The 15,061-nt window shown below is 40.1% G+C and overlaps 1 protein-coding gene across 2 annotated transcripts; it reads right to left on the bottom strand.

The window, feature by feature from the left end:
* Positions 1-8,732: 8,732 nt before the first annotated feature.
* Positions 8,733-14,862, bottom strand: elovl7a (ELOVL fatty acid elongase 7a). 2 transcript variants are annotated; one of them, XM_030059947.1, is made up of 8 exons: positions 14,740-14,862; positions 12,330-12,420; positions 11,920-12,110; positions 11,349-11,429; positions 11,180-11,236; positions 10,872-10,977; positions 10,607-10,743; positions 8,733-10,425 (listed from the first exon to the last, which is right to left on the bottom strand). In XM_030059947.1, the coding sequence occupies exons 2-8, from the start codon at positions 12,391-12,393 to the stop codon at positions 10,174-10,176; spliced, it is 888 nt and encodes a 295-aa protein (XP_029915807.1). In that variant the 5' UTR covers positions 12,394-12,420; positions 14,740-14,862; the 3' UTR covers positions 8,733-10,173. The 2 variants fall into 2 exon arrangements, with proteins under 2 accessions (XP_029915807.1, XP_029915806.1); XM_030059946.1 differs by having other exon boundaries at positions 14,687-14,832.
* Positions 14,863-15,061: the final 199 nt, after the last annotated feature.

The following is a 15,061-nucleotide window of genomic DNA, read 5'->3' on the forward strand; positions in this document are numbered from 1 at the left end:
CCATAGTCTGGAAGAGAGGAGAGGAGAGAGGAGGAGAGAGGAGAATAGAGGAGGAGAGACTAGGACAGAAGAGGACAAAGGACAAAAGGAGAGGGGAGGAGAATTGGGGGTTTAAAAGTCGGGAGCTGAAAGTGGAAAGTGGAAAGGAGAAATAACAGAGCGGTAAGAGATGGTATTTACAGTATGAGGGAATAAGAATAGCACAGTTGTGGAAACATTTACACTAAAAAGAGTAATGTGCAAGAGGAGGATACTCCTGTTGTGCAATCTACTCATGGCTGCCAAAGATCCATTAGCCTGGTTTCCTGGACTAAGAAGGGTTTACTTATTATTCATTGCATAAAATTTCCTCCCATAGACAAACTTTTGGTGGTTCTTTTGTGTCATAACCATGACAAAGATAATCATCATCAGATTATTATCATCTTTCAGTTCAAATACTAAAATAATGTTTTTGATGCTTGTTTTGAGTTGAAAGTGGTGCTGATAAGCACATCTTGGCCCCGCTGTGGAAAAGTGATTTCTTATTATCTACAGCTGCTTGTATCATAGAGATTGATATCAAAACGCATTACATTAAGGATTATAAGGGATTCCTTTTGGAGAGAGTGAGAAGCCTGGGATGAATGGCCTTTTCTACAGAATCACTGAACACTGGAAATAAAATTATTTAGAATGAGCGAGTGATATTCATTTGTTTAGGCTGTATTTCATTGGCCAACTATTTTAGGGGCTTCTTTCACTTGCACTATTTTGCATCCCAATTTAATAATAGACACACACTGTGACATCAAGGGAAATAAAGCATAAATCAGTGATGACATATAATACTGAGAAGCACACAAACATTTGCACTTGCAGCTCCTGTAAACAATATGACTCTCTCTTGCTTTAGACGCCATTGGGAATACACAGTATCCTAAGAGAGACACAAATTGCAAACCAAGGAGCTTCTTTGTACATATAACAACACAATGAGAGGACAGATATGGCTTGTGTTGCAGAGCCAGTGAGACAGCTCAGCATCTGCTCTGTTTGTATACCGCTGAACCAGGCTGTCATATTTATTTAGGCTCCAAAGCTATCAGTGACAGACACACAAACACACATAGTTACACACTGGCCCACAGACACACGGAGACACCTTGCCTTTGCCCCGAAGGACCTGAAGCAGAGGTGTTAAAACCAGAGAGACTCTGACCTCAGTCAACAGGAGAATGTAGTCAGCCAGGACTTTGAGCTGTTGTCTGGCTATCTAGAAGGAGTGGAGATTAAAAAAAAAAAAAAAAAAAAAAAAAAAAAAAAAAAAACACTGCACACAGTCTTGTGTGTGTGTGTGTGCGTTTATTTTGACAGTAATGATCTACAAAACAGTTATGTGAAATTGTTATGTCATACATCTTCATACACCTTTAGTGTGATATGCACAGGGGGGTGCACTAGGCTACCGGCACAGTGGTGTCAGTGCTCCTTTAAGATATGCAATAAGATGGAGTCAGAAGACAAAGGCAAACATGGATTACATGCAATTGTGGTTGCACAGTAGATAGACGTGAGCTTTCCAGATCACATGTAGCACCATAAGATTTATAGATACCTTGGAGGATAATCATAAAAAAAAATACAGCATGAAGCAGCACCTAGCAGAGGTTGACACTGTGCATGGCAAATGTCAGCGATAAAATCAAATCAAGTCAAATCAAATCAAATCACGGCCCTGCTAGACAACTCCTGCCAATTCAGTCATCTTGCCTCACATCCCTTCATGCATAGCTAGAACCTGTTCAGCTCATGGCTGTTATCCAAACAAATAGCCGAAAATACAAAGCTAGTCATATATTTGTATTGACTGCCATGGCTCTACCCTCTCCAATACTGGTGCCATCTCAGGCAAGGACACCGTGGATATCCAAGGCTTGGCAACTCTCAAAAATACAAACATTCAGAACAATGAGATAATGAGCGACAGTGTAACTGCTGTTATTTTCGATGTTCTCTAAGAACACATTTTCTGCTCATGTTCCCATTGCTCTCTGAGAGTAGAGTCCCTCTCAAATAGATGCACGCTGAAAGTAATGCACCTCCGCTCTCATCCAAATATTGACTTGGCGCAGAGGTAGCTGTAACAGCAGCCATTTTTCACACAGCAGATAATAATGATAATATTTGCACTGGAGAGCGTCAGCCCATCATGCATCAAAACTTGAACGCTGGACTAAAGTGCACTTTAAAATTTTTGGTGGAAACCTTTATTCCTAAATCTTACCCAGTCCCACGTATTTGCAATTTAAAAGTGTTTTAGCACCATCTGCTGGTGACTCACGTCTGCATTTGTATACCTACTGAAGAGGACGCCAGTTATAAGGTAAATATTATTTCATTTATCAGAGTTAGAGGCAATGCTTTTACAGCACAGTAGACGTAAGGTTTACACATAAGGTTAGAAACGTTTATAGATGTTACAAAAAGAATCAGGTCAAGCAATAGCCATAGGAAACAAGACAAACATATAGCTAATATAGACTACATATAGGGTACAAGTCAAAATGCTCCTGTTACCAGAAACAAGTTGTTTTGAACATGTTGCTTGAGAAATATGCATCCATGGGTTGACAGCAAAGAGAAAGCAGTAGAAGTGTCTGCCTAAAAGAACAGCTAGGGGGAGCTACACACAGCGTATACTGTGCACCTAATGAAGAAATGCAAAACCCAATTGTTAGTTTTATGCATGTGGATTATTTGCTATGATAATATTATTCCCAACTGACTGAACAGATTTGGATATTCAACAGCTTGAAATGCATGTGTATTAGCCTGGCCAGCACCATACTCTGCAGACTAGCGCCAACCCATGCAGTTTGCAGTGTGATGAGGGCAGGGAGGATTCTGCTTAAAACAAAACAAAGTGGCCATCAAGGTAACAGTGGATTGACGGATATTGATCAGCTACAATAATACACCCCCCACTGCAATGTGGGGCAAGTAAATTATGACATATTGTACATTTAATTTGGCATTTTAAGTCACCTGCCAATCAAAGGTAATGGAGACATAGTTGGGCATACAGGTAAGGTGTTATGGTGAAATGAATGTCTCATGCTAGATTCACATTTGAGACTGGGACAGGAATAAAAGCAAACAAGAAGCAAGACAGGCAGGCAGACAGGCATACAGGCCCTGTGGGATAAACCAGGCAAATACGGATGCAGGCAGGGAAGGCAAGCAAGCAGAGTGCTACTGTACTATGGCTGTCTTGCCCCCAAGGCTTGTCAAACTCACAGGGGTGGAAGGGTTATGCTAATACTATGCAAAGGATGTACACTCTGTGCTACTCTCATGCTATTACATCAAAACTTACATGGAGCAAGAAACAGCTATCAGATATTGCAATAAACGTCCATATCTGTAATTTGTCAGAGGAATGGAAACAGTTTGAACTTGGACTAATGTGCAAAACATGAAGAATACTTCCTTTAGGAGATGAAAAATCTGAAGTAGGCTGTATAAATAGCTTTTCTTTGCTTTCTGGCCTTAAGAAGATATGACAGCTTACAGCCACAGAGCCGGCGGCTGACACACTGCAGGCCAAACTCACTCTTCTGAGGCCTTTTTCCAAGACAAGACAGTGATCAATAAGTCGGCTCTGGGACAGATGATATACTGCCTCGGGGTGGATAAGTACCTGAAAATATCTCTCCGTACAGAAATGTGGTATTAGTTCCATTGCTGTGCACCCTGAACAACTGCACAAGCTATTGACAGTTATTCGGGGGAAGAAACAGAGAGACAGAGAAAGAAAGATGGAGAGAGAAAGAGAACAAGAGAGAGTTAGAAACAGAGATTACTTTATCATTAAGGCAACTTTATCAAACACCCAATATCATCTCAAATACCAATAATTATCTTCACAGAGCCATCTGTGAATGCTGACGGGGTAGCGCTGCAAACACACACACCCTCACACACACACACACACACACACACACACACACACACACACACACACACACACACACACACACACAAACACAAAGTAGCTTGCTGTGCTTTGCCCTTGTTAATATAGTCAAGGACGTCAGAGTCCACCTGGGCTCTGATCTGAAGTCCACACTGCATAATTACCGTTTTAAGAAGATGTTACTAGCCTTTTTTTATGATAGCTGATAGTAGAGAGATAGGAAGGCTGGGAAAGAGAGATGGATGACATTCATCAAGAGGCCCACACAAGGATTTAAACCCAGTACATGGTATGTGCCTGAGCAAAGTGAGCCACATTTTTTTTCCAATTTAATTTAATTAAGCTCTTCTAAAATTCCTGCAGTTGCGGACAGCTCTCATATCACAGTAGTTTGATAACAGACTGAGACAAGACAATAATGCAAAGACAAGTTCAAGTATATTTAGAACCCTTAATCACTGGTACACTCCCAAAGGGTTTTATAGGCCCATAGTTTATAGAAAACAAAAATGACTGAGCATTTCTTCTTCTTATGCTCCCTCTGGCTTGTTTCTCCCAATCTTTTTGTAGATGCAGTCCACTTCCTGCCTTTCGTTGTTGTCTGTTTTTGGGAAGTTTCCAAGGTGCTGTCATCCCACTACAAGCAATCATGCTGTCAAATGTTTACATAATGTAGGAGATAGGAGGCACAAGGATGTAATCCTTCCAAACTGCGCTCACGACTGCAGGCACCAGACACTGACAGCTAAATTACAACTAACTAGCTGTGATGAGAAAACAGATATGCTTAACCCTTTCCTCGATGATGCAGGATGGTGCCACTGCCTGGCAGTGTCGTGATCTGGCCTTGCCAAATTACAGTCTCCAAAAGTAATTACCATCTAGCTTTCTCCCTCTCATCTGAAATCTCCTCCTCCTGTGTGTCGTGACTCTGCCTCACGAGTCTTCTGACTCTCAGCACTGAGGCTAACTAAGGATGGAGACACATTTTATAATGATGTGGTTTTACAGTGTTAACATATTGGCACTGTCAAACAAAATCCTGTAACTGCAATTTTGGCAATTTTCATGTTTAATTCTGCACCTTTAATTCTGCGTGTGGGCTCATATATACTGTATGCACATCATCACTATGCCTACAGGGTTCAGTGTGGAGAGTCAACAGTGTAGGGGCCTTTTAGTCTATTCTGGATTAACATTACAAACACATACTGTGCATACAGTCCCCAGGTTGGAGTGACAAAGCCGTTTGCATTTAAAAACCTAATGTTGATTACATACTAAACTGAGAGAGTTCAAAAAACTCATTGCATTTGCAACACACCCACCAAACCAATAACCAATCAATTCTGTGTGTAAAACAAACCTAACTTTTTGTATTTGCATGATTGTTGTCAGTGTGTCGCTTTATATGTTGGCCATATCACTGTAAGTCGAAAAAGCTCTCACCTGTTAAACAGCATCACATCACTGCACTTTTGAAACAGTGCATAATCACAGATGAATAAATTTCTCAGTCATTTTCCTGATAAATCTTCCTATTGAATTCTCTTGGGACTCCATTCTCGAAGCACCTCACGCAGAGTTATTAATGGTTTGAGACTGGTTTGATATTTCTGACACCTCTGCAATTGTGGTTATTTATCCATCCATTACACCAGAATAAATCAGAGCAAACTATAGCCCACGGCTTCTTAAAGCAACATACTGAGATACAATGACTTGGTTTTGCTGACCAGAGCAGCATGCCTTGGAATATCACATAAAATGTTTTCTCGCACTGTAATTAGGCCTCAATGCAAAAGACTGAAACTGCGGCAAATATTGATGTAATGAATGGGAGTATGGGATATATTTTTGGAATATGAAAATTTGTCTGCCCATTTCATCCACAGTTAATGCTTCACTGCATTAGTGGATTTTTAAGCGGTAGTTTGTGCTAATAAAGGACATCGACAATTAGTACAATTATTATATGACCACTTCTGCTGTTCTTACTCAAGCAAATTTGAGTAAAAAAAAAAAAAAAAAGCTCTGTGCTTTATTATGGCCAAATTTATAGATAAAATGAGCCCATGAGCCCAGGCGAGTCTGGTTACTAACTATCCTGACTTATAAGACACATATTCACAGTGATGAGGCAATTCATACACTGAGACTCATAATGACCTATTTATACCAGCCTTTCCCACACACACACACATACACACATATCAGGGTAGGACCTGTAAGGATTGCTGGGAGACAGGGGCTGCTGCAGCCTATGGTGGTGAGAGGGATCATAAATGCTCTCCAAGGCGTGGATGGTCCCGCTGCCCACTCTCATCTCTCTATTCAGCCAAATGCCTTCAAATGAGCATGCATCACAATGTATTCTATTTGTTCTCTATTTATATGGGGAATAACAGACTTTGCCGTAAATTATTTGTTTAGTTTCCAATGATTTTTGCATTGAGCTCAGCATCCTGTCTCAAATGACATTCCCTGTAGCAGACATGTGCCATCTCAGAATTGGGTGTCATTCAGTGGGGAAAAAAAAAAAAAAAACTCAGGGGCTGCTGTGTAGTTTTTGTGTCATTATGTTCCACTCGAAGAGTACAGGAGGACCCACTGTCATCTAATGAACAGGTCGGTGTGCTCTCCTACTTCCTGGGTGTGCTTTTGAGTTTTTGTTTTAGAGAGACAGCGAGACGCACACACACACACATACACACACACACATAGACATACACACAGAACAAGAGAGGTTAAACAAAAAGGAAAAGAGAAACTGAGCCAAGCCACGTATCCTGGGTACTTTGAGCAACCAATTGAGGGAAGTAGAAGAGTGTTGGCTGAAAAAAATCTAAGTACAAAGCTTATTTATTTATTTCCTATTATTTTTATTTTTTAATTTTTTTTTTTTTAAATATTTATGTATTTATTTATTTATTTTCATTTATTTATTTTTTCAAAAAAAAAAAAAAAAAGAATCGCAAGTCTTCAGGATGAAAGAGAGAGTTACATTGGGCGTCATTCAAAAATATCTTCCTAATTTTTTTTCTGAAATCTGTTCTTGATAAAGGTCATAAGAAAAGTCTATGTCAGATTCATGATGTGTTTCTTAAACCACAGAATTGTTTGCACCTGTGTTCTTATAATGATGAATCTCATTCTCTTGTAAATTGAAAGCGCGTGACAGCTGATCCTAATTAGTTTAGGTAAACACCAATCCCCATAAAAGGCCATGAGACTGCAGGGAATATAAACTGATCAAGTTGAGAGAAGTGAAGAATACCCAGACAAAAGTCTTAAGACGGATGGAGCACCAGACTCCAAATGTTCAAAAAAACAAAAGCAAAAGAAAAACTTCATTAGGTCTAAAGTGGAGGCACTTCTGCAGGAGGTGAACACCACATGACGTCATATTTAATAGCATCAGTATGCATGGGATGTTATTGTTCATTTCAGAGAATGGTTTGTCTGGAGAACGGCACACAACAACAACCACAAAAAAGTTTGATCTCAAATCTGAGGCCAAAAATACTGTATAGACATATATATTATTGGATGGAATGGTTCCAAATAAACATAGCTGATGTGAACTGAAGTGTAAAGGGAGTTTGTTTGTGATGAAAAAAAAATTGAAAAAATATATTGATATATTCCTGTAATTTAAATTCTATATTATACAAACACAAATAAAACGCAATAACCAACTTAGAACAAATCCCAATAAAGTCTTCGAAAATAATGGTGAAAACAGCATCAATGGGTTTTAAGAAGAAATTTCTTCTAAAACAAGTTGGTGAATGACGCCCTTTATGAACAGCAAATTTACAGTTGTGATCAACAAACAAGGATGTAACCAATATCTCTGCTGAATGTGAAACTGTTACTTTTATCCATTGGCATGAGCAGTGTTCCTTTGTAATATGGAATGATGTAAAAAATAAAGTTCAGGAAAGAGCTATCTGCACACCAAGCCTTCATGAACAAGGTCCTATGTAGTTTCAGTTTAGCAGCATCTCCTATAGGAAAAGAGCTGCAAGCAGGCCAGTCTGGCATTAGCTGCTATAGCAACATATGAAGGCAGCCATAAAATAGGAGAAAGAGGGCAGTTTCACCCTAGCACTGTGCATTTCCTTTTCCCATACAGTGGTTTTCCCCTTATGGAATAACTTGTTGGCTGTGTGTATGTGTATATATATATATATATATTTTTTTTTTTTTTTGGTGGACATCAAGTTTGCCTTTTCTATGCTACTCTCGTCTTATGATGCCCTCTTACCCATAACACAGCCCGTGAGCAGAGCAAGGGTTACAGGAACCAATGTACCAACATACACCTCTGTACACCATGTAGCGGTACTCCAAGATCTCATTTACAAAAGTATTTGGTCATATTACTTTAGAGCTAAAAACTCCCAGTGTAGTCAGCCTACATAGCTCATGGAAGTTTTCCCTAGTTGTTACAGAGTAAAATTTGATCTACAGACAAATCTGACTAGACTGAAGTCAAGAGGTGATTGATCATTTACAATCGGGAGCCCCTACACACCAGATAACCTACAAGCCTCTTTTGATTTTTCAAAATGACTTTTAACTGTTATTTCAGCAGCATTACCGTCCTGTTTGTTGTTTAAGTCTGCTTTCATTTTTCTGTCGTCCTGTTTCTTTTTGCTGTTTTGACAACATTTCATTACACAAAGCATTTTGCAGCATAATTTCAGATTCTGTAAATAACACCAAAGGTAATTACAAATGTTGAAAACACTTCTACAATAACGAACACGTTAAAGTACAATAATTTTTTATTTTGATGATATAAATACATATAAAAACATTATACACAAGTTATTTCAGGTCACATTTTTTTAAGACACTTGACTACACCAGCAAAGTGAGGAAGGGCAAGGCACTGAACAGTAAACGAAAAATACAGTAACATGTTCACACAAAACCCATGTGTATTTATTAAAGATGTGGCGTTTCCCTACAGTGTGTTAACTTGGGTCTGCACCAGAATAAAAGCACTTGGTTTTATTCAACATATGTCCACACCACCCACACCACGTAACGCTGTGTCCTCGATCACCATAGGAGCAGAGTGTCGTGTTCATTTTCAGCTGTAATAATTATGCCACAACCATTCATTAGAGGCTATTCGAGAGACCACAGTCCAAAACAACTGCCTGAATCCAGTCATCTTGTTTGCCACAGAAATTCAAATGAAGCGAACACTAAACTCGTGGATGAGGCGAGCAAGGCCTCTGACTGGTTTGGCCAAACAGTCAACCTAAATAACTGCATGTCTTGTGATGTTTTAATCCTTGCAATATGCCAGTGATGAAAACAATTGCAGCTGAATTTAAAGCTCTGCTCTGGGTCCTACAAGAACCATAGTGTTGTATTGCCTGTCCTCTCTGGCATCTCTGTCACACCATCACTTCATATGGATGACATAAAAATAGACTGAAGCTATACTACAAAAAGGCTGGTTTTATGTATCGTCTGTACCATCAGCAGCTGTGACTCAAGCCACAGAGAGGTGGACATGCATATGAGAAGAGCGATTAAACAAACACTACCTTCTGCATACATGTAAACATTTAACAATGTCCTGAACAATAGGAAATGTGCAGCCAATATACCAATTTAAAAATCCTCATGTAAAAATAAGGAGACATCTGCTAAGAGCCCATCTCACAAAACAGTTAATGATTTGGGCCCAATGTAAAATCCAATTTTCAGTGGAGACTTACTGAATTTCGTAAAAGCTGTCCTATTCATAAGATCAGTTTGCAGCTAAGTAAAATATGATCTTGGCAACTAGGTGCTTTTTGGGAAACTCCACCATGGCTGTATGGCAGAGCCTCCTGAAGCCTCCACATGTAGTCACACTAATCTGACTGGTAACAATTTCAAACAGGGCTACATACAATTTTCTTAGAACGAGAAAGAGGATATTTGGAATCATCTTAGCAGAACTCGCGCTTTACCTTCAATGTAAAAAAAAAAAAAAAAAAAGAAAAAGAATAAGCCATCTGCTTTGGACATTAAACTTCTTAAATACAGCTTTGGTCATAGTGAAAAGATTGTCTTTACAGATACAAATAGGAGTAATCAAAATACAGTCCAAACATTTTGGGGCTGAATCTAGTAGAATCCCCACAGTGGTCTGCTTATGCAAATGAGGTATACCCCAAAACCCCCTGATGGGCTCAAGTCCTGCATCACTCGTCTTTGTAGTGCTCATTGGCATTGCCGTTCATGACTCCATTGGTGTGGTGCGCCCATGTCTGAGCCTGCAGTACCTTGGGAAGCCTCTTGCCCTTTGTGTAGGCGTGGTACCAGAAGTTGAGGAAGAGAAACAGGAAAATCAGGCCATACGACGCGATGATGTAGATAAAGATGGGGAACTCGTATGGGCAGTCCTTCATGAAGAAATACTGGCAGATGTGGCTGGTAACGATGACAAACTGGATCTGGGGAGAGACAAAAAGGAAGGAGTGGTTAACTGGTATTGTCAAAGTTCACCGACAGGCAGCTCTTCATAAGAAAAAAGTTAGACAAACTTATTAAACTTCAGTTCACAAAATAAGTTCTCTAATGTAAACTTTAAAGTTTTCCATATCAGTCTGACATCAGACTTTACTATTTACATACCAGCTGGATGGTAGTGAGGTATTTCTTCCACCACAGGTACTTCTGGTAGTTGGGTCCCATGGCAGTCAGACCGTAGTACGTGTACATGATGACATGAACGACACAGTTGATCAGGGCGTGGAATGTTCCCAGACCACCTGAAGGACAGGAAAGACGGAAACATGAAGCAAACAACAATTACTTTAATAAGCCATGGAAACCATGTCCCTTAACACTGCAGCACATTGGCTATTATGGAGACTGTTACTATAGAGGGAAAGTTTACCTGGAGCAAAACGAACACCAAACCACCAGGTGAAGGGCATGATTGAGTGATGGTAGACATGGAGGAATGTCACCTGGCTGTTTTTCTTCCTCAGCACAAAGAAGATCTGAAAGCATAGTATTAACATTCACATATGATTTAGTTTTAAACCTTAGGGAGACAAAGTGCTAAAATCTGACAAATCCTACTACACTGTAACCAGAATATAAATGTGACTATTTGAGTATTTGCCCAGGACCTTTAAAACAGCATTACATAATGCATAAGGAAGTGTATTCAACTAAGTGTCTGACAAATTTACCACTTACCGTGTCCCACATTTCAATGAATTTTGAGAAGTAGTAAAGCCAGCATACTGCTGCCATCTACAGGAAAGAATAAATACTACATTAGTATCAATTTTTTATACACACCTCAAAAAATATTCTAGCAATTTCAATTAATGTTTACAACAGTGTTACATCTGAGATGTCTTACCCTCATAGCTTGTGGTGAATCAGAGTAGTCAACCAGATCACACTGAAAGGAATATCCTGTACCCCATCCTGACATGACAAACTACAAGAGGAACACAGTGCAAATTGATTTTTTCCATCAAGCCACACGCTATATTTGAGTAAAGAGTCTTCAATTTAATAAAAGCAAACAGTCAGTGGTAGCATTAACTACAGATCATTGGTTTGAAAAGGAAATAAGCCTTCTATCCAAAAAGAGATCAGCCACAGTTCAGCTTGAATCTTGAGACTGAAATTTTGATTAAAGTGAAAATGAGAAGTTATGGGGGGACAAAGGAATTTTTAAACTTGGGCTGGATTGTAGAAAAGTTTCTTCCTGGATTTGTGCACAACTGAAAGACAGTCATTGTATGCACTTGAGTAAGGGCATTTCACACGACCAGGACTGACTTTGTTCTTAACAATGAGCTCAAACACGGGGTCTACAATGACACACATGTCATCGAAAGCCTGAGGTATGCACATGCGGCAAACCTTCCATTAAAAGAAGGATTGCATCACTGCAAGTTTCATGTGAACGTCAGTGAACCCACCTCATAGCACATGTAGAGTGAGAGGGCCACCACACCAAAGTTGTAGAGTACGAGGACTCCTTTAAGGTCAAAGGCTTTGCGATTCTCCATTATCCGAGGCCCCAGTGATGTGACAAAGTAGATGTATGCTGCGATGATGAGGGTTTGAGGAAGAGGTGATGACATGAGCAACCAGTTCTCTGTCCTGGAGTCTGCAAAGGAAGCATAATCAGAAGTTTATAAGAGGAACACTCAGATTTAATTATATTAAAACAGTGTTCAAACACCCAAGAACTACAAGTACAAGATTTAAATGTCATAAGAATGCCAGTGCCATGTAGTGTTTGTCTCAAAACATTTTCTGTTTTGCTTTCCAACAAAAGGAAAGCTATTTGAACATTAGTAGTTTTGTAAAGTGGTCAAAGACTTACCTGCATTTTGAATGAACCCATCATACAGTAGTGCGACTGAAGACTTTATATTACTCATTTCCATATTTACGCAAGATCCTTGGGAATTCACCTAGACCAACAAAAAAGGTCAGAGGTTAGGAGTCAGCCTGGAAAGGGATGAGGTTAATGGCGTTCAGATCAGAAGCCTGATACAATCAGAGCTAGAAAAACAAACATGCCAGAGGTCTTTGCTTACCGAAATGTTCAGTGTAATTATTCAAAGCTGTCATACACAATTGACAGAAAACACATAAGCAAATGCTTATGTCATTTGCTTACAATACCTGGTCTCACACAGATGTGAGATTTGTCTGAAACGTGATAACAATGAGTCCTCCTTAAAAACTTTATGAGCTTCCAACAGGAAGTACATCTCTAAACAATTTTTAGAAGTTGTGAAATCCTTGTGAACAATGAGGCTATTATCTATGACCACACTCTCATTACTTCCCAATTTAATACACAGAATTATTAGAATCAGGATGGATTTTTAAAATCTGCTGATAGTTTCCCTTATGCATAACTCAGTAGGTTAATTGGCAGAATATGACCATCTGCTGTAGCTCCTGTCACAGCAGACCATTACTGCTGAAAGCCTGGATTGTAAGAGAAAGTCAACTCAGCATCGCAGCCATTCTGCTTACTTTCCTTGCATCTGAAGCAGACAAGGGACGAGTGTGCAGGGAGCACAATGGGAGGCGGTCAGCCCTGCTTACTCAGCTAAACACTACAGTGCAGCAAGCAATCATTCATTTAAGACAGTGATATGGGCACGCAGACATATTCCATTTCCTCTATAAATACAGTGCAACGTTGATAGGAAAACAGGATAACTTTGTTTTAAATGTCATTTCAGGAAAATTACAAAAACTACACCATCTTGCAAGGTGTGTTTTAAATACAGAAGACCCATGAGGCATATAAAAGGAATGGCTACCTAGAATTATAATCTGTATATGGAAATTGTACTGTATCTTACCCACATTATCTACTATTATCATGTAAATGAGCAGAGACAGTGAAAGGTCATTTTCTAGCCAACAGCGACATGAGTATATAAAGTCAGCCAAGCAAAGCATCATAAAAACAGCTCCAAGGAGGATGATGGGTTAGTGGGGGGTTGTTGCCATTTCTTAATGCCATTATCACTACATCTACAAGGAAATGATGTTCTACACCCCCATTCAGCATTTATGCCTCTGGTAATGTCCTGACATGAGGGGGATTTATATGTGGAGCTCTGTCTCATGTCTGACGTGCAAATGAGGTTGTTCTACAAATGATGTTGCTAGACACATGTAGAAACTTCTGGCACCTGCAGGATGTATCTACACCTGGCAGATGTACAGAGTTGATAATAAAGCAGTATGGCGGTAAGCTGACGTGACGCGCTCGCGCCGTGTTGTCGGACCGGTTTGAGGAGCACGCCTCATGGGGAAGTTGTCATGGGAAACTCTTTGCCAGGCGGAGCTCCAAAAGCAGCTCACATCTTGCAACTTTAAAAAAAAAAAAAAAAAAAAAAAATCATTGCGTGTCGAGAAAGCCCGAGGTTATTAATGTTTATCTACAAGCGGGGGGGGGGGGGGGGGGGGGGGGGGGCAATTCTCAATTTATGGTGTACAAAAGGTGTGTATTTCACCAAAACCCTACACAACAGGTTCCTAAGGTGTGTCTACCACTGACTGACGCAATGATGAACATAGTAGCACCAGCAAGGACATGGTTCAGTCGCTGAATGAACCGTGAGAAAGGCACAAGCATCTGGAAGTGATGGACACGCAAGCCGCGACCTGCCAATTTATACTCCTGATAAGACACACCTCATCAAACTGTGCGCGCCTGTAGCGTCAATAAGCCCCCAAACTCTTGATAAAAAGAAAAAGACTAGGTCTGAATAAGTTTCAGAGTCTGGGACGTCTAATCTGAACCATTTGGCTGTTGGGGCTGATTGGTAATGTGGTGCCTCGGCAGATAACTGAGGGCGACGCGGTTCATATTGCTTTTAATCTTAATGGCATTTTCCTACCGCACCAAGTCGGTTTGAACTGAAGTGGATAGATGAGTGGGGCCTCTTCGACATTTAAAACCCACCTTCAGCGCAGAAAAGGGGGATAAATACTTGTACGCGAACAAATACTGCAACTGCAACAGGTGACGCCATTGCGGAGGACGCCAAGTCACTTCTTGAATCATGGCATAAATGAGCACAAGCCCGTTTTAGTATCGGCACACCGCTGCACTGCTTGAGTACTTTCATGTTCAACTCTTACCTTCACAGTGTTCATGCTCGCCTCATCTGTATAATATTACAAAGCGGAAAAACACAAGTCGCTAACCTTTTCTCGTTTCTCGTTGAGAATCCCAGTTGTCCGTCAAAGTGTATCCTCACCTGCGCGTCCCTCCAGCAACAGGTGTCCCAGCGGCTGCAATCACAATGCGTTGTGAGGGGCGCCGCTGTCCCTTTATGAAGAGAGGGGAGGGCGGAGACCCGACTCAGGTTAGACCTCGCTGTTCACTGATTGGACAATCAGCGCACGACCCAAAATCATTCCTAAAAGATTGCTCACGCTTATCAGTGACAATGTCGTCCTTTTTTTTTTTTTTTTTTTTTTTTTTTTTTTTTAAGTAAGCTACCAGTAGGAATGCCACCTCAGTCCTCTAAAAATCCTAGATACCTTATCAATGACTTAAAAGAAACTTATGATCATAAT

The sequence above is a fragment of the Myripristis murdjan genome, chromosome 9, assembly GCF_902150065.1.
Source record: "Myripristis murdjan chromosome 9, fMyrMur1.1, whole genome shotgun sequence".
Taxonomy (NCBI): domain Eukaryota; kingdom Metazoa; phylum Chordata; class Actinopteri; order Holocentriformes; family Holocentridae; genus Myripristis; species Myripristis murdjan.

What these genes read in the sequence shown, in the direction of transcription:
- elovl7a (XM_030059947.1), bottom strand. Translation starts at nt 12,393, where the DNA reads ATGGAAATGAGTAATATAAAGTCTTCAGTCGCACTACTGTATGATGGG. An exon ending in TCATTGAAATGTGGGACACG is followed by an intron (nt 10,978 to 11,179) that starts GTAAGTGGTAAA and finishes CTATGCTTTCAG; the next exon opens with ATCTTCTTTGTGCTGAGGAA. An exon ending in TGGTGTTCGTTTTGCTCCAG is followed by an intron (nt 10,744 to 10,871) that starts GTAAACTTTCCC and finishes CCTGTCCTTCAG; the next exon opens with GTGGTCTGGGAACATTCCAC.